This window comes from Siniperca chuatsi, linkage group LG1 (assembly GCF_020085105.1).
Source record: "Siniperca chuatsi isolate FFG_IHB_CAS linkage group LG1, ASM2008510v1, whole genome shotgun sequence".
NCBI lineage: Eukaryota > Metazoa > Chordata > Actinopteri > Centrarchiformes > Sinipercidae > Siniperca > Siniperca chuatsi.
The window spans coordinates 33,552,680-33,572,730 of NC_058042.1; the positions used below are offsets into that span (position 1 = coordinate 33,552,680).

Genomic DNA, 20,051 nt, shown 5'->3' on the forward strand with positions numbered 1-20,051 from the left:
GACCTGATGCACTGAGCTCTTTTCCCCTCCTCTCCATCTGTATGTATTTTTATCCCATTAATGCATATTACTAACTCAACATCTTCTCTCTCCCGTACTTTTGTGCTTTCTCGTTTCTCTCCTCTCTCCTTCTGTCGCTTTCAGCAGGTATTTCTGCCTCCGGAGTGTTCCTGCTTGACAACTGCTACTACAATTATTATTAGTAGTCTTATTGCTATTATTAGCATAATTATTCCTATCACTATTATTCATATTATTATTACTTTATTAATATTAACACTTCCATTACATTATTATTATTATTTTAAAATTCCAGGTGGAATTTGCATTGTGCCCCGCCCCTTCTCTCTCTCTCTCTCTCTCTCTCTCTCTCTCAACCCAACCGGCACTGGTGGATGGCCGCCCACCATGAGTCTGGTTTTTCCTGTGGTTTCTGCCTGTTAAAAGGACGTTTTTCCTTGCCACTGTCGCCAAGTGCTTGCTCATGGTGGGATTTGTTGGGTCTCTGTAAATAATATTATAAAGAGTACGGTCTAGACCTGCTCTGTAGGAAAAGCGCAATGAGATAACTTGTAACTGTAACTGTTATGATTGGCACTATATAAATAAAATTGAATTGAATAGACTACGCCGCAATGGTAAAAGCACACAGGCAGAGACACAGAGACATTTGGAGATCTCACACACACACTGACCGTTCTCGGAGGTCGTCCAGGCAGCGTTGGAGATGAACCTCACCAGCAGTGACCAGCACATGTTCTCCCGTTTCCTGGATCAGAACCTCAGCACAGGGATCTGCCTGGTTCAACAAACGCATCCCATGCACCAGCTTTGGCATATCACCTAATACACAAACAAATAAGGTGGATCCCAATATATTGATTTGTCTACATTAGTAGTTTATTGGCCATAACACCTAGTTTGAGGAAAAATGGAACCAGTGCACTTCTAGTACAGTGTTTGTATTATTATCATGGCTTCAAAGCAGAGTGACAGCAAATTAAATCCAACAAGAATAAGGGTCCTATCCTAATTGTGCAAGCGACAACCACCACCCCTGCAATTTTGGTTCATCTATGTGCAAAAGGGCTGAGTGAAGTGGAATATAGATTGGAGGGTGTGGTGATTAAAAAATACACTCCCAGCCAGTCTCATCACTGGTCTCATCGTTCTGAAACAGCTGAGCCAATCACAGTTAAGGATGACATCAATAACTCAACAAATGGAAAGACTCTTCCCCAGGAAATCATACTGTTGTCTGAAAGGTGCAGAGCTTCGTGATGTGAACATATAGCACCACAAATCTGCAGCCAGAGGCAGATGGTGTACGACTTTCATAACGGTAAATTAGTGATAAAGTCCCAATTTACACCAAAATATCAACAACTCGCTCTGAGCTGATGCGCCACAACCAAAGTGAACTCGTATAGAGAAATGTGAGTTAGCAATTAAAAACTAACATTCTACTGTCATGTTACTGTCAGTGTTTGGTAACCCACTCACAAAATCAAACTTATCATCAAAGTTGATAAAAGGGTTGATGATATTCTACATTTTTTCCTTATTGTCAACAAAGGGTTAGAACAGACCAAAACCAACAATGAATTGATCCTACAAACAAGTATTGTCTGTGTATCCAAAGCCTGATATACAGTGCCTTGTTCCTCTGTGCCATAGAGCTCCATTGTTGTACAAAAACTATTAAAAACACATCAGTGAGCCACACCAATACACTGGGTACATTTTACTTCTTTACCATGAACACACATACTGTAGTTTATTTTGACTCAATCCCACATACTACACTATTCCTGCTGCTGTAAATACTCACTAGAGTACCAAATGGGTATCTGCTGCAGAATATAGTCCCCAACAAATACACAATTTCTTCCTGTTTGGCAACAGTGGCCAGCTGTTTTAGGAAATACTGAGCCTTTCTAAAAATGAAAGTATATATTTGTGACCAGTTTTTAGATGTATGTTTTCAGTAGGAACAAATGGGGTTGGAACTAAGTGCCACAGACAAGGTAGGGAAGTCAGAAAGCAGGACTAACACATTGTTGGTTTTGGTTTAATAATGGGATTTGTTGACAATAACAAAAATGTAGAGTAACATCAGTCTTATCCATGTCTTGTGTAAAGAAGCTGAAGTGTGGTAATGTCACTTCCTGTCAGTGAGCTTAGTGAGCCATGGTCTGCACTGCTTTTACAGTGTCTTCAAGAGATTTTCGGTAAACTTCCAGTGCACTGGAAGACTGTAGAAAAGGGCAGACTCTCTGGCAGTTAACTTCCTATTAAACAAGGTACAGCTTTGATGCAAATCCAGTGTTGTGAACACAGGATCTCCTTGCATTTTATTAGCACTGGAGTTATGGCCCTGTGCCCCACTCTTTCTAAATGCCTGGCCCTGTAGAACTGTAGAAAGTGCAGATTTAGTTTGTATCGTTTTATGCTAAAATCACTGTAAAAAGGCCTTTTGTGTCTTAATGTTTAAAGACAATTAGTCATCATCAGATCATCATTATCATCGGAATCAGCCAACATCCACACTCACTGAGCAGTCTACAGACTTAAAGGTGGACTGACTTCTTCCATATAAAAATGCTGCAGGATTTTTAGCTGATACCACATCTAAACCATAGGAATATGGGTGTCACGGCTAGTTTAAGAGACTCCTAAACACAGATTACCTCTGTGACAGGTGTGTATACACATGTATAAGTGCAACAAAAACACATACCCTGTAAATTTGGTGAAGTAAAATTAAACAATTGAAACAATACAATACCATATGGACATACTGTGAACGGTATTCACCTCTTCAAATAAATGTAATTGTTAGTGTATTGTATACTATGTATAGATGTTCCTGGTTCAATAAATTATTTTAAAAACAAAAGTACCCAAAATCTTTATGACTGTAATCATCAACTAACTAGGTGTAGGTGTGAGACCTACTTGGATGTTTGGGTTCTATGGCAACCCGTACAATGGGCGTGGCCTCAAAGTTGAGCGGGGTGAAGGGCAGGCAGGCGGGGGAGGTAGATAAGGTGGCTGACTTCAAGATGAACTCCTCCAGGCCTCCGATACCTGATAAGAGAGGATAGGAGAAGAATATCAACAGATAAAAATAAACAAAATTACAGTAGGGTTAGGGTATGACCAGTGTTCGAAAGAAATGAGTGAAGACAAAAGACCAAAACCAATACAAGAATATAGCTGCAAGTGGCCATTTGCAGGTTCAAACCCTTTTTCACTCAACAGAAGGAAGCAGCTCAATTGGCCAAAACTAAAGCCACAAGCAGTAATGAGTGGGTTTCAGGCTTCACAAAGCTGAGCAAAGTCACTTCCGCTACTTTAATTCTGCTTAAAGAAGGAGTCCGACCAATCGCACTCATTTATAGTCTGATTTGGGTTACACATTACACATTTGTAGCACCCCCTAGTGGATGATTTGAATGAAACTTTCAGGGTATGTTTCAGGTACTTCTGTAGTTACATCCTGTATGTTTTGTGATGATTGTACAAACAATGCCTGATTTATAGTCTGATTTGTGTTATTCTATGCCCAGTTATTTCAGTTGAGGTGAGTCAGCTAATTAATAGCACGGCTGACTGCATGGGTCTAACCAAGCTAACTAGCTAACATCAGCTAACAGTTACAATTAGCAGCAGTTAGCAGTTATATTAATAATTATAATGGATGACATTTATGTAACGTTAGCGTTTTATCTGATACCAAAGTGCTTCACAGTGAAGGGGGGAAACTCACCTCAACCACCACCAATGTGGTTACGCTAGCTAATGTTACTTTAGCAATAAGTAAGGCTATCTGTCCATCAGGAAACTCCATAAATCATCTTGTTACTGTACTCTGTCATCAAACTGGCATGTTTATGACTGTTATAACTATGGTTGTTTTCTTGGTTAATGTCAAGTTGTCATAACAAAAGATATCTAAAACAATGTGAACTTTGCATTAAAAGTGACATAATTGACCGAATGACACTTTATGAAGGTTTATGACTGTTGTCATTAAGACTCCTTCATGTTCATGACAAGTGTGGTTATGATGGTGTCATGTCAGTTTTATGCAATATTAATTCTTTATTATTGGGTGTGAATGCTGGAACATATGTTTTTCTACAAAAAAATCTTTATTATTGTGAAAGCTCTCACACTTTTATTCTCTTCGCTCTTTATTATTTATTTATTTCGCCATTCTTTGGCGTCTATCTTATCATGTACTGTTTGTCCTACAAACTTTGTTTCAACTTCAAAACGTACATATTCTTCATGAGACATAGTATTGCTTTTCTTTATTCTAACATGTTTCAGTGATTTTATATAATTTTTTAAAATGTATTTAAAATTTATAATAGGAAGTCTATGGGAGCAATGTTTTAACGCTAAAATCTAAACATCTACAACTGCTAAAGTATTCATACTTCATGGACAGCTACACCAAGTGGAAATACTTAACATATTAAAACATGGTACATATAGCGCCATCATATTGTCATTTATTATGTGTTTTACATTTTAGCTAATAAAAAAATCACCCGTACGTCTTACGGAATGGAAATTTTTTTCAGCACATCTACTGAATTGTGACAATATTTTTCCTCACCACAACCTATGGTCAATTCAGAAGCCTATCACTCTATATTTTTCAAAATATGCAAAATAAATTCACATCTACAGTGGTGTGCAAAAGTGTTTGCCCCCTTCCTGATTTCTTATTTTTTTGCATGTCTGTCACACTTAAATGTTTCAGATCATCAAACAAATTTAAATATTAGTCAAAGAACTAGAAGTCAAAGAAGGATTCACATGTGAATTTGATACAGCATTCTAGTGAGGCTGACAGACTTTGGAGTGGCCTAGTTAAAGTCCTGACCTGAATCCTATTGAGATGCTGTGGCATGACCTTAAAAAGGCAGTTCATGCTCGAAAACCCTCCAATGTGGCTGAATTACAACAATTCTGCAAAGATGAGTGGGCCAAAATTCCTCCACAGCGCTGTAAAAGACTCATTGCAAGTTATTGCAAACGCTTAATTGCAGATGTTGCTGCTAAGGGTGGCCCAACCAGTTATTAGGTTTAGGGGGCAATCACTTTGTCACACAGGGCCATGTAGGTTTGGATTTTGTTTTCCCTTAATAATAACAACCTTCATTTAAAAACAGCAGTTTGTGTTTACTTGTGTTATCTTTGACAAATATTTAAATTTGTTTGATCTGAAACATTTAAGTGTGACAAACATGCAAAAAAAAAAAAGAAATCAGGAAGGGGGCAAACATTTCTGCACACCACTGTATATCTACACAAGTCTTCATGCAAATGCTACCAAACTTGACATAGACATTCCCTAGATGGCAGACAATCTCTAGATGGCAGACATCGAGCGTTTCGAAATTGTGTTCAGATCGGTGAAACGGTGAGTCTGCAATGATATTCAATATCTTGCAGAAATTTGTACTGTATGCACAACATTTTTTTTCATTTTTGCTCAGTGTTGGATCAAAACTAATCAAAATATTTGATAATACACCCAAAACCAGCAGAATGGTTAAGTTTAAATAGACAAAATCTCCAATCTAGCACGTGATGTCATTGCCTTAATTTAACAGAGTCAGTAAGTCATAAGCTCTAGTGATGCAAAAGTCCAGGGTTTCAATCTTGAGGTGGCCAAGTCCTACTTGCCAACAATGTGCCAATTCATGCATTTTGTGTGTTCTCAAGTGCTCATCATTCAATGTGAGTCCCATGATCTTTAATAATGTTGTTCAATATTTAGACTGATATGAATTTTAAAAAACAGTTATCTTTTATTATTCCGCCGTTTTTTGTCCTCTATCCATTCCTGTACTGCTAGTGCTATAAACTTTGTTTCAACTTCAAATCGTACATATTTTTCATGAGATTTCTGTATTCACACATTTTCCAGTGATTTTATGTATATTTTTAAGTATTAAAATAGGCATATCAATATTGGCACAGAGTGTTCCTTGGATGAAGCCAATTAGACTGATATAGGTTGAATTTGCACCTGGAAAAATCTTCCGCCATTTTGTACTTTTTGGCAAACACATTTTTTGCTTCTTTTGGCACATATTTCATCTAATCTTCACCAAACTTTAGACATACCATCTCTAGATGACACCGAACAATACTTCTTAGTTAGTTTTTGGATATCAATTCCCGTTTGTCTGTAACTGGTTACCAAACTTTTGAAGGCGTGGCCTGCTGCACTTAATGGGCATAACTATCAATGCTCAGTTGGATTACAACCAAATTTGGGAATGTTGTATATACAGCCACACTGCACAATTGTGTAACATGTCATACAATTCTGCCCACAGCTACAGTAAAACATAATATTTCTACAATTTTGATGAGTTCAATATAATGAAACTTGGTACTCAAGTTTTCCATGAGCATGTGAATGACATATAAGCACTGCACCAATAACCCCACCTTGTGGGCATTAGGAAAACACCACCATACTACTTATCAGAATCAGAAATATTTTATTGATCCCCGAGGGGAAACTCTTTTGTTACAGCAGCTCACTATCACGTCAGTGCACAGAGGAATAGAAATATAAGTAATAAAATAGTACTAAGCAAAAAATATAATACACTATAATACAGGTCAGATAAATTAAGTACTAAGTGGGTATAAGTATAAAATTAAAATAAGTGTAAAGTACAAAGTGGATTTACCGGTTGATGATAAGTATGTACAGTATAATAATACAATGTAATAATACAAGTAGTAAGTAATAGTACATGAACTGTCAAGTTAAGTGTAGCCTATTAAGATTATAATGAGACGGAGGATATTGCACAGCAGTTATAGAGGTATGAATAAATATCAATAAATAGGGATTTTTAAACTGAAAAGAGTATATTGCACAGGAGTATTAACACAGAATATTGCACAATTATTATTAAGTATTGCAGAGATGTAATGATCAATGTCCAGTTTATAATAATAATAATAATCATCATAATCATAATCATAAAACTATTTATAGAGCACTTATCAAAACAAAGTACAAAGTGCTTCACAACAAGAGAAATAAAATACCACAGTGAATGACGAAATATAAAGAAATAAAATACATAAAATACACAAAAGCAATAAAATGTAAAATAACCAGTTCAGGTAAAATCAGGATATGCTTTCAGATAAAAATGTGTTTTGAGACGAGACTTAAACGAAGACACTGACTCAGACAACCTAATTTCTTTGGGCAAGTTGTTGCAGAGCCTCTGGGCCCTGATAGCAAAAGCTCTGTCCCCTTTAGTTTTCATCCTGGACTCAGGAACAGACAGGAGACCCCTGCCTGAAGATCTCAAACTACGTGAAGGTTCATAAGGGATTACAAGGTCTAAAATATAATCTGGGGCCAGGCCACGAAGAGCCTTAAAAGTAATCAACAAGATCTTAAAATCAATCCTAAAATCAACAGGGAGCCAATGTAAAGAGGCTAAAACAGGTGTTATGTGGTCGTACTTCTTGGTCCTGGTTAACAGCCTAGCAGCTGAGTTTTGTACAGTCTGCAGTCGTGTCAACGTTTTTTGATTAAGACAAGTGAACAGGCTGTTACAATAATCAAGGCGTGAGGAGATAAAAGCATGTACAACAGTTTCTGCATCACTAAGATTTAAAATAGATCGTATTTTTGCAATATTTCTGAGGTGATAAAAACATGATTGGACAAGCTTAGTGATATGTTGCTCAAAGCATAAATTGCTATCAAACAGGACACCAAGATTTCTTGCAATAGGCTTGATATGTTGTGACAGGTTACCAGTGGATGGCAGTATTTGTTTAGTGGTGTGTTGGGGACCAATAACAAGGATTTCAGTTTTATTTAAGTTGAGCTGAAGATAATTTATGGACATCCAATTTTTTATGTCAGACAGGCAGTCCTGCAGAGAACTCAGCATACTAAGGTCAGTGGCCATGACAGGGAGGTACAACTGTGTGTCATCCGCATAACAATGAAAAGAAATACCATGTCTGCGGATGACATCACCCAAGGGAAGCATGTATAAGGAGAACAATATTGGTCCCAGAATTGAACCTTGAGGCACACCGTACTTGATATGGGAAAAGGATGACATGAAGTTATTAATGCTGACACAGAATTTCCTATAGGACAGATAAGATGAGAACCAGTCTAGCGCAGTGCCAGATATGCCCACCCAGTGTCTCATTCTATCTAAAAGAATGCCATGATCAATTGTATCAAAGGCAGCACTTAAGTCCAACAGCACAAGAATTAAACACATGCCTGCGTCTGCATTCATTAAAAGGTCATTGGTGACTTTGAGAAGGGCTGTCTCAGCCAGATTGGAACTTTTCAAAGGTATTATTGTTTTCCACAGCAGCAAGAAGCTGCTTAGAAACAAGTTTTTCGAGAATCTTCGAAATAAACGGATTACATAAATTTGGAGATTGGGATACAAATATGTCCCTGGTTTCAACAGATGAGGTTTTCAGGCCCAAATTAAAGATTAGGTCTAAGGTGTGGCCACGGGAATGAGTTTGGCCAGACACATGTTTTTGAAAGTTAAAAGAGTTAGTGATATTTAAAAAATCAGCAGCAAGGGCATTAGAGAAGTCATCAACATGAATATTAAAATCACCACAAAGAAGAATGTTATCATAATTTAACACAAGACTGGATAAAAACTCAGGGAGTTCCAACAAGAAGGAGCCAGCTGGTTTAGGGGGATGATAAATAACAGCAAATATGACCGGGAGGGGGCCACCAAGTTTAAACATGAGCACTTCAAAAGGAGGAAAAATCATTGCAAGCTATGAGGTTACACTTAAAATGCTTCCTATAGACAGTAACAAGGCCCCCACAAACCCTAGGGTGACTAAAGCAGTCATAAGCAGGAGGGCACAATTCAGCCAGCTGACTGTGACGCAGGATTCAGTTAAAAACAAAAAATTTAACTCAGTATAAGAAATAAAATCATTAAAAATAAACTTTTTGTTAGAGAGGGATCTTACATTGAGAAGAGCCATCTTAAAAAGTCTGTGCTGCTTCAGATTTGAGGTTGAGACTGGAGGTAGGGTTCTGGCCCGGATCTTTATTAAGTTATTATTATTATTGCTGTCGGCTGTGTCTGTTTCGCACTAAGGACCTATCCGAAATTACCACAGAAATGTTAAAAGTGGCACTAGAGGGATCCGGGCAACAGATAGCAGCACTATGATCAGTCCACAAGGGGGAGATAGTGACAGCAGAGGGTGCGTGGCAGTTTTTGGTGAGCAGAGAAGAGGAAGAAGAGCAAGGGGAACCAGGTGATGTAAATAGTCAACTACGTGAGGAGGACAGCACAGCGTGCTGCAGGTGATGATTTAGGGTCATATAAATTAACACTTAGAGGGAGGAGTTAAAGAGTTTGATGAGTTCCGCTGAAGGTACTCCTTTGTTTGACCAGCATGACATGGAGTGGGTGGGAGACACTGTCCAAGATGGCATGTAGTTTGGCCAGCATCCTCCTCTCTGACACCACAGACAGAGAGTCCAGCTCCACCCCCACAATGTCACTGGCCTTACAGATTAGTTTGATTAGCGTCCGCTACCCTCAACCTGCTGCCCCAGCATGCAACAGCATACAGGATAGCACTGGCCACCACAGACTCAAAACATCTTCAGCATTGTCCGGCAGATGTTGAAGGACCTCAGCCTCCTCAGAAAATAGAGGCAGCTCTGGCCCTTCCTGTAAACAGCTTGAGTGTTCCTGGTCCAGTCCAGTTTGTTATCCAAGTGTACTCCCAGGTACTTGTAATCCTCCACAACAGGGGTGGGCAATTATTTTTTCCATGGGGCCACATGAGAAACAGAAAATATTGTAGAGGGCCGGGCCAAAAGGCTGAACTCAATTCAGCATAATATTAATTGTATTTCTTTATAAAAAGCAGTAAATAGCGTTGTTTTGACAAGCTGGTATGAGTAGGCTATATGTTATAATTAAGCAATGAAAAAGTGAGGTTGCCTTACAAAAAATTCCTTTATTCAATCAAATTTCCCAAACTAATGGCAAACAAAATATGAACACTTTTTTTTTTTTTTTTTTTTTTTAACCATTTGTGACATATTAGTGAACATTTTCAGTCACATTCACTCCAAAATACATTCTGAGTTTCAAATACTGTTGGAAAGAGGTTCTTAGCATTCTAAGGACATCACAATATTGTCTTTGTGCTCCAAACATAAGCAAAACACATCATATTAAAGTTACTGTCATTGAACATCACTGAACTGTGATTTTGAGAAAAAGGCTTCCAAAGAAAGTGTCCCAGTTCACTGCTAGTTGGTGCCTTTACATGCCTACATTTGTAGTCTAACCACCTAATTTGGTGTTTTTAAGTTCTTTTTTCTTGTTCAGTGAGAGAAATCTAGTCTCTGCTGGGCTTTAACGAGTGCATCAAAGTCAGGTTGAATGTTTGAGGTGGAGATGCGAAGCACAGCTGACAGATGATCATCAGTGAGAGAGCATCTATACCTGGATTTTGTAAACTTCATCATTGAGAATGTTTGCTTACATATGTAGGTAGAGCCAACATCTTCTGAGCATGTCTCCTCATGTTTGGAAAGTCCTCCTCCTTAAGAGAAGAGTAGAAATCCAGCAGAGATCCTGACTTAAAGTGCTCTGCCAGTACTGCATCAGACTGCAGGTCAATGAGCTCCAGCTGAACATCACTGGGTGCATTATCCACACTGCAGGTAAAGGGAGAGGAAATCATGCACATTTCATCCTCGATTGTTCTGAGATCTTCAAATCGCCTTGAAAACTCACCATGCAATGCTCCTAACATGGATGAGTACCTGCGGAGGTGATCAGCTGATGGTGTGACTTCTTTCAGGGTTTGCATGTGAGTGAGAGTGTTGCTCTCTAGTTGGCTTGAAAGAAACTGCAGCTTTCTCATGAAAGCCTTCACCAGGCTGTGCCTTTCATGAACGAAGAGGCCCTTTCCTTGCAGTTTGGTGTTCAGTTCATTCATCAGTGCAGTCACATCGACAGCAAATGCAAACTCTGCTATCCAGTCCTCATCTAGATGTCTAGATGTCTTTGCCTTTCTTCTCACAGAACTCTCGAATCTCGGCTTTCAGGTCCCAAACTCTTTTTAGCACTTTGCCCAGGCTGAGCCATCTGACAGCTGTGTGGTAGCCGATGTCACTATGCTCAGACTCATGCTCCTCTAAAAGTGCGACAAACTGTCTGTGATTCAATGCCCGTGCCCTGATGAAGTTTACTATTTTACTAACAACATCAATAACATGGTTAATTTTTAGCACTGACTTCCACAACACATGTTGGCGTATAATACAATGCAAAAATACCAACTTCTGATCTGCATCAATTTCAGTCACTTTATCTTGCATACGTTTCAAAAGTCCGACATTTTTACCTGTAAGATTTGGATCCCACGGACAAATATGAGTAGCTGGTCTGTGTCGCGGACATCACAGCTCTCGTCTAAAGCCAAGGAGAAGAAGTCAAAACTTGCCACTTCGCGTTGCAGCTGAAGCTCCAAATTTCCCGCAATTTCCTCGATCCTTCTCGTCACGGTTCGCCTGGATAGCGGGACTTGTTCAAATGCGCCTTTTTTGTCAGGGCATATTAGTGCTGCAGAGTCCACCAAACACTCTTTGACAAAATCCCCCTCCGAGAATGGTTTTCGTTTTTAGCGATTTTGTGGGATATCAGAAAACTGGTCTTGGTTGCGGCATCCCTGGATGCGTGAAGCTTGGTAAAAAAGCCTTGCTGCTTTTGCAGCTTAGCTAGCAAAGCTACCGATGTCCGCGCCCTTTCAGCATCAGTCAAGTTTTTGTATTTCTCTGCGTGTTTCGTCTCGTAATGCTGGCTCAAGTTATAGTCCTTAAACACAGCAATCTGCTCCCCGCAAACTAAACACACGGCTTTACCTCCGACTTCAACAAATAAGTACTTAGCAGTCCAATTTTTGTTGAAACGCCTGCATTCGGCATCTACCTTTTTTTTTTTTTTTTAGCAGAACCGGATATTTTTGAGGGCTAAAGTCATCTTGTCACTTGCTTGTGACAAGGATCTAATCATGTGCGCGTCTTGATATATGTATTGCGTAATTACGTAGTGAATAAAAACAACTTCAAAATAAATGCAATGCATTTTTAGTCCATGCATGAGGTAAAATGAGAAAACATTTTTATTTTGTAATTTCCAATTAACCTTACGCGGGCCGGTCAGACTCAACCAAAGGGCCGTATGTGGCCCGGGGGCCGTACAATGCCCAGGTCTGCTCTACAATGTCCACACTGACCCCCTGGATGGAAACCGGGGTCACTGGTGCCTTGGCCCTTCGTAGGTCTACAACCAGCTCCTTAGACTTTGTCACATTGAGCTGCACATGGTTCTGCTCACACCATGAGACAAAGTTCCCCACCACAACCCTGTACTCAGTCTCATCACCACCGCTGATACATCCCACCACAGCAGAGTCATCAGAAAACTTTGTGTGGTAGCTGAAGTCTGTGGTGTAGATGGTGAAGAGGAAGGGAGAGAGGACAGTCCCTTGAGGGGCCCCAGTGTTGCTGACTACGCTGTCCGACATACAGTGCTGCAGACGCACGTGCTGTGGTCTGCCAGTCAGGTAGTCCACAATCCAGGACACGAGGGGGGCATCAACCTGCATCGCTGCCAGCTTCTCACCCAGCAAGGCAGGCCGGATGCTGTTGAAAGCACTGGAGAAGTAAAAAAAAGTGATCCTCACCGTGCTTGCCGGCTTGTCCAGGTGGGTGTGGATGCGGTTCAGCAGGAAGATGATGGCATCCTCAACCAGCCGGGGCTGGTAGGCGAACTGAAGGGGGTCCAGGAGGGGTTTGACCACGGGCCAAACTAAAGAACAACTCCTCTACTGCCAGTCGATCTGAAGCCAGTGATGCTCTTCATGCTGCTCCAGACCTCTCTCATGTTGTTCTGCTGGAGTTTCCGCTCCAGCTTCCTCCTGTACTTCTCCTTGGCCTACCTGATCTTCCCCTTCAGGCCGCCTGGATTGCCCTCACCTCCTCCCTATTACCATCGGTAAAGGCCCTCCTCTTGGCATTCAGGATGTCCTTGGTTACCCACGGTTTGTTGTTTGGATAACAATGGACCATCTTAGTTAGGACATTGCAGGGTTCCAGTGTCCTCTCCAACTCACATACTGGGTGAAATTAGTCAGTGTTGTTGAAACACTGACATGGTTGAAGTCACTCGAGATTAGTATGAGTGCACTCGGGTGTTGAGTCTGGAGTTGTGCTATGGCGGTGTGAATGGCGTTGCACACCGATGCCGGGTTAGCAGAGGGGGGGATGTAAACAGCCACAACAATGGCATGTGAGAATTCACGTGGCAGATAATATGGCCGGAGTCCCACAGCTAACAGTTCAATGTCCGGGCTACAGATACTCTGCTTGATAGTAACGTGACTAGGGTTACACCATCTGTTGTTGACCAGAAAAGCAAGCCTGCCGCCTTTCTGCTTACCGCTTCCCGGTGTGATCCCTATCGGCCTGAACAGTCTGAAAGCAGTTGATGGAAACATTATGATCCGGGATATCCTGGTGTAGCCATGTCTCTGAGAAGCACATCAAACTACACTCACGGAACTCCGTCTGACTCCGGGCTAACGCCGTTAGCTCATCCATTTTATTCGCCAGTGATCTCACGTTGCCTATTACGAGAGAAGGCAGACACGGCTTAAATCTCGAAAAAAAGTACTTAAACACTTTCTACTCTCATCTTCGTATAGAGCGTAGTTTAAATTATACTTACACACAAGTTACTCAAGTTTGGAAGAAAAAAGAAAGCTAAAAGTTGGAAAAAGTAAGACGACGACAACTATGCTATGGCAACAGACCGTATGCACGTTGTTGTTATTGGCTCTATTACTAATACTGACATTATTTTTCCTATAGCTGTCATTCCTATTATTACTAATTTATTAATATTAACACTACAATTACTATTCTACTATTTAAAAAAATAAAAATAAAAAAAAATCCTCCCTCTCTTCCCATCCCTCTCTCTCTCTCAAAACCTAATACGGGAGCAGTGGATGGCCGCCCACCATTGATTCTGGTTCTGTCCGAGGTTTCTCCCCTCTTAAAGGAAGTTTTTCCTTGCCACTGTCGCCAAATGCTTGCTCATGGTGGGATTTGTTGGGTCTCTGTAATTACTATTATAAAGAGTACGGTCTAGACCTGGAAAAGTGCAATGAGATAACTTCTGTTATTTATTGGCGCTATATAAATAAAATTGAATTGAATTAAAATGTTTTGAAAATCTCCTTTTAAACTTGCTGTCATTCCCACAATTTCCACTCTTCATAATTTTACACCAAAACGTAGGAAAATTTGTGCTGGTTCTACACATGAAACTACAGAATTCAACGCACTTTTACATTTGGGTTGGTGAGCTCCCAAGTGACAAGAGTGCCAAGCAAGTCGTACAAGCTCACATGTTAATTGAGAGTCGAAATTCCCGGAGGAAAACAGAGTGCTAGTTTTTAAAATCGCTGTAATGCTCACATTTGTTAACTTTATCCACACAAATTACAATTCTACACTTTTGTCAAAGCCTTAGGATGTTGTCGGTGTGGTCAATTCAACAATACGACCTACAGTTTTTTAATAAGGTTGTCTTGTTTGAGTGTTACTTTGACAGGGTAACACTCAATGACAGTGACGGAGACTGTCTGTCTCCATGACAGCACTTTCAGGCCTTAATCACCATAGCAACCAGTGGCTCAGCAGTTGCTGGGCAGAAATGGACAAATCTAACTGTGATTGGCCGAATTCAGTGCCTCAGACTCAGTCTAATATGCACGGCTGGCTGCTTTTTTCCGTCGTCCACTTTCATTCCTCACTCATGCCATCTATTGGCTATGTTAATGCTGCCAGCATTCCTGTACTACATGGTTCAGTGCCTGAGACCAGGTCACTTCTGTACAGAGGTCAAACAATGGAGATGAGCAGGAAATGTAGGTTAGTGGTCAAACCCTGGGGGACTGTGCTGCCATGCTCTGCAGCCACTAGCCTGCAGTCAGCCGCCGCCCCCGCCTTTTCTTCTACACGCACAGACTCACACGCACTCTGCCGGATGTCTATTTAGGCCAGTGACTTTCTAACTTTACACTGCTCAGAGCTGACCGACATGCAGTCTGCTTCTGGAGTTTCCCCCACTGATCAGAAGAAGTTTAACAGAGGAGCACTTTGTGACAGACAAGACTAGTACTATCAGACTCACTCACTACCATTATCAAAACTACCTCCACAATTACTACCAGAACCCTTGCAGGATAGGTGTGAGGCCCTGCGCAAACCTGATGTATGAAGAACATGAAAACCTGATTTTTTGCAAACACTGTGTGACCTGTGTGTGTCCAACAGCATTACTCACACCAAAAACAGCACTACACACAGCAGCATTATACATGCCTATAGCATTATCATTTAATACATTATTTTAAAAATATCAATTGTAGCCATTTTAAAGGCTAGATTCTGGTTTATTACAACTATTTATTACAGTTTTGGCCATTATTTCTATCGGTTATAATAACATTGCACACAAGTAATAGCTGAAAGCTGGGAACATGGTGTCATCACTACAATGAAGTCAGACGGGTCAACAAACACGAGCAGTCAGTTGATTAGACAGGTTAAAAAAAACAACTGTTTATCCAGATTATCTAAATCCCTTAATTTGAAGGTAAAACTGAAAGTGAGTGCACCTGAAATGTCCCTAATAATCCCTTGTTGTACATGAAAAGTGTGTGTACAACAACGGCATGTACAGTAGATCAAAGCTGAAGCACAAAGTTGCCTACAAAGACAATTTCCCTGATATATCTGTTCAAAGAATAAATAAATATGACAAAGATCAACAAGAATCTGACCAAGCACATCTGTATGGACTTAAGATGATATCATCACTTCCCATAACATACTGATATGCCTGCTTCATTGGATGTCTGTTATCATATTGCTGTTAATATATTTCGCTTATTTTTTTTTATCTTGTGACACATTATTGTATTGTTTAATTCACTTCAAGAGTATAAGAAGGCTTTTACTGTTCAAACACTGTGAAGTCTGCTTTAAAGCTACAGTGAAACGGAAGTTAGAGTTAGTCTTTAGGCCCTGTATGTACATATTTCCAAGTGAAACAGAATAAGTGGGGTTTAGTTACAAGAGTGATTTAAATAAAATTCGTCAAATGTGATTGGATTGCTCAAAAATGGGAATTGCTTAGGGAATATAGCGCAATACAGCACTGTAGAGAGATACAGAGGTGCAGAGGACTGTTGGCCTCCACACACGTGTGCACACCTCTCTTACCCATGTTGTTAAATTAGGAGGAGGAGGTTAAAATAATAATAAACTGGACCTCAACCACATTCTTTGGAAATATACACAAAGTTTTTGCCTGCTGAAATCCAAACACACACCTCCTACTATGATATCACTCTGCTAGCTACCCACAAGCTAACGGTTAAGTGCAGTTCTATATCCAGCTATTCATATAGAATGTTACAGGGCGACTGTGTGTACTGTAAATCTCCAGTCTGCATGTATACGCACTTTGCTACTGTATCCACTATCTGGTTAGATGCCAAACTGCATTATGATGTAGTGGTAGTTACTTGCTGCTTTGAAAATAAAGCAGAATGTAGTGTAATCTAATTAGTACAGTGGCTGACAAGGGCAAACGCACTGCAACTTAAGAAAACACATGCAAATAGACAAAACACAAGCAAATAAAAAAATCTTCATTAATTTAAGAACACATGCACAGCATTTAGAAAACACGCTGCAAATACAGAAACGCGCTGCAAAAACACCCAACACAACTAAATACAGAAACACACTGCAAATACACACAACTAAATACGCGAACATGCTGCAAAAACACAAAAAACAACCAAATCACGAATGCACTGCAGACAAAACGACAACAGAAGTGTTTCCAGAGGACACAAAAAGTGCTGAACACGGCTTGGATACACTTGTTGTCAAGTTTGTCACCACGGTTTGTGACTCATGAAGTTATTGAAGTCGGGTCTGTGTATCATCCGTTCATGTTTATGTTGTGGATTTCTGACTTCTGCTACTACTCTACTGTGCATGCGCTGAAAGTGGCCGCTGCATTTGCCTTGCAAGATTTTGCAGAGCGAAAAACTGCAATTCAATCAGTAATTTTAATAATTTGTAAGGAGATTTAGTGTTAGTGTGAAAGATATTAACCTTTACTATACTACCACCAGTTTTTAGAGACTACCTGTAGCCTGCATGATAATCATATTGGCATTATTAGACCAGAAATATCCCGAGGTATAGACTACAGAAGGCCAATCATTGTAACGATAAAGCGATAACCTCAACTTCGATGTTTAAAAAGTTGCACGTCACACAGTATCACATTTTTTGTGTGTCACAGATTGAACTGATTCACAAAAAGTTGACAGGTTATGTTTTGGAAAGACATCCAGGGTTGGTCACTATAGTGCATCACAGGATAACTGTGTGCGATGACCAAAAATTTCACCGGTGGGTTTAATGCAGGAAACGCTATTTATGTGCACTTGGTCACTCCAAGAGGCTACAGTCCGTCTGTCATCACCGATAAACTTGCTATTATCTATGATTAACAGTAGTTTTCAAAAAAATAAACTCAAATTCCTTCAAATATCTTTCAAATCTTTCAAAAACGCTTTACAAACTTTATTCTTTGAATCTGTGTGCTCCTACGAGATAAGTGTACGCTGCAGATCAGACAGCGCATGTGCAAAATGTAGAAACAGTACAAAACAAACACACAAAAACAATGAACAGATGATATGGACCCGACTTCATGAGTCACAAACCTTTTTAGTGTCCTCTGGAAACACTTCTGTTATTGCTTTGTGTTTTTGCAGTGCATTCATGTATTTGGTTGTGTTGTGTTTTTGTAGGGCTTTTCTATATTTGCAGCTTGTTTTCATGCTACGCATGTGTTGTCAAATAATGAAGATGTTAACTTTATTTGCTTATGTTTTGTCTATTTGCATATGTTTTCTTAAGCTGCAGTGCGTTTGCCATTGTCGGCCAGCGTAAATTAGCCAAACTAAAGGTTTTAGAGACAGTGAGTAGTTGTCGCAGTCACCTCCATTGTTTTCTGCCATCTGAGATGATGATGGGTCAGTTTTTTCAACTTGCTGCAGCAGCCCGTCCTGTGACCATGGCAACCACAAAAAACACAGGAAAACGTTGCATCTTACTGGTATCTGAATCCCCTGAATAATACATTACTTCAGCAAGAGTGAACTAATAGATAAATCAACAATCAACAGTTTTTGAGCAACATCAGCTTTGATTACTTCTCTCCATCTGTATGCATTTTTATCCCATTACTGCATGTTACTAACTCAACATCTTTCTCCCGTAGTTTTGTGCTTTCTCGTTTCTCTCCTCTCTCCTTCTGTCGCTTTCAGCAGGTATTTCTGCCTCCGGAGCTGCAGAGACTGGATCTGTGGTTGTGGGCCACCTGCTTCCCCCGTGTTCCTGCTCGACAACTGCTTCTACAGATGTCTGTTATTAATTATTATTATTTTTCCTATAGCTGTCATTTCTATTACTACTAATTTATTAATATTAACACTACAATTACTATTCTACTATTTCAAAAAAATCAAAAACATTCTAGGTGGTATTTGCATTTGTTGGGTCTCTGTAATTAATATTATAAAGAGTACAATCTAGACCTGCTCTATAGGAAAAGTGCAATGAGTTAACTTCGGTTATGAATTGGCGCTATAAAAATAAAATTGAATTGAAATTATTTGTTCTGGGCCAATACACAATGTTTAGATTTGTTAGTTAAACTTGCTAAATCATGTCATTTTGGTAACCATTTTCTCTACTTTAAGCAACATAAACAACATTATCACTCCAACAAAGACTTATATTGTAGCCTTTGGTTCCTCTTTAACTCCAGCTATTTCAAGATTACAATCTGCCTTTAACGTTCTTCTGCATAATTTCAAACTTGTACTGAATGCTGACAAGAGAAAATGTATTTTATTCTCAAGAACCCATAATTCTAGTTTGCATCTCCTTGCCATCCATAGACTTAACGGTACTGAAATTGAAATTATCCAATCTTTTAAATACCTGGGAATTTGGTTAGATAGCCATCTCTAATGCCGTCTTTTAAACAGCATGTGGAGCAACTGGCACAGAAACTAAAGATAAAAATGTTTTTTTTTATGTTGGAATAAAGCATGTTTCGGTCTTGAAGACAGGAAGGTGATTGTACAGTCAATCATCATGTCTGTGCTTGACTAAGGAGATATGCTGTATTCTCATGCTGCTCGCTCTACCTTGATGCAGTTTATCATTGTGCTTTGTACTTCATTACAGGAGCTAAATATTGTACTCGTCTGTGTGCTATATGAAAAAGTAGGCTGGTCCTCACTATCAACAAGAAGAGAACTACATACTATCATTTTATTTATAAAGGTCGCCAGCAAAAGCTGCCTTGGTATATCATTTATTTTCTCAAATTTAAAACCACTGCTCACTAGAACAGATCTCAGGACTGTTCAACTCTATTTCCCCTTGGGTAAATATTGAACTTGGGAAGACTACCTTCCACTACTTTGCACCATATAAATGGAAAGAATTACAGAGGACTTTAAAACTTTAATGTCTCTTCCCACTGGCCGATATTAAACTTTTAACTTTAATATATTTGATGATGTCTGTGATTGTTTCTGATGCTGTAAGAGCTTTTGTTATGTCTATGTTCTTTGTATGTATGTTTGTGCTGCATGCTTTTTTGTCTGGTTATTTGGCTTTGTGATAAGATTAGAGTAGGTGGATAGCACCAGCTTTTAGCTTACGGTACAGGTTGTAAGATCAGATGTTGCTGATAGCTGCGATGGTGGGATTGCATCCTGCTGCGGCCAACTCATAATACAGAACACCGATGTCCCCCTTGTGGCATACGCAGTGG

General features: G+C 39.7%; 1 protein-coding gene across 9 annotated transcripts in view; it reads right to left on the bottom strand.

Annotated features, from left to right (window-relative positions):
* efl1 (elongation factor like GTPase 1) overlaps positions 1 to 20,051 on the bottom strand; it is a 135,327-nt gene that overhangs the window by 44,314 nt on the left and 70,962 nt on the right. For all 9 annotated transcript variants that reach the window (XM_044189038.1, XM_044189007.1, XM_044188997.1 and 6 more), the window contains exons 16-17: positions 2,959 to 3,090; positions 696 to 843 (exon numbers count right to left, since the gene is read on the bottom strand). In XM_044189038.1, the coding sequence (XP_044044973.1) occupies positions 696 to 843; positions 2,959 to 3,090 (280 nt within the window). The remainder of the gene's footprint in view (positions 1 to 695; positions 844 to 2,958; positions 3,091 to 20,051) is intronic.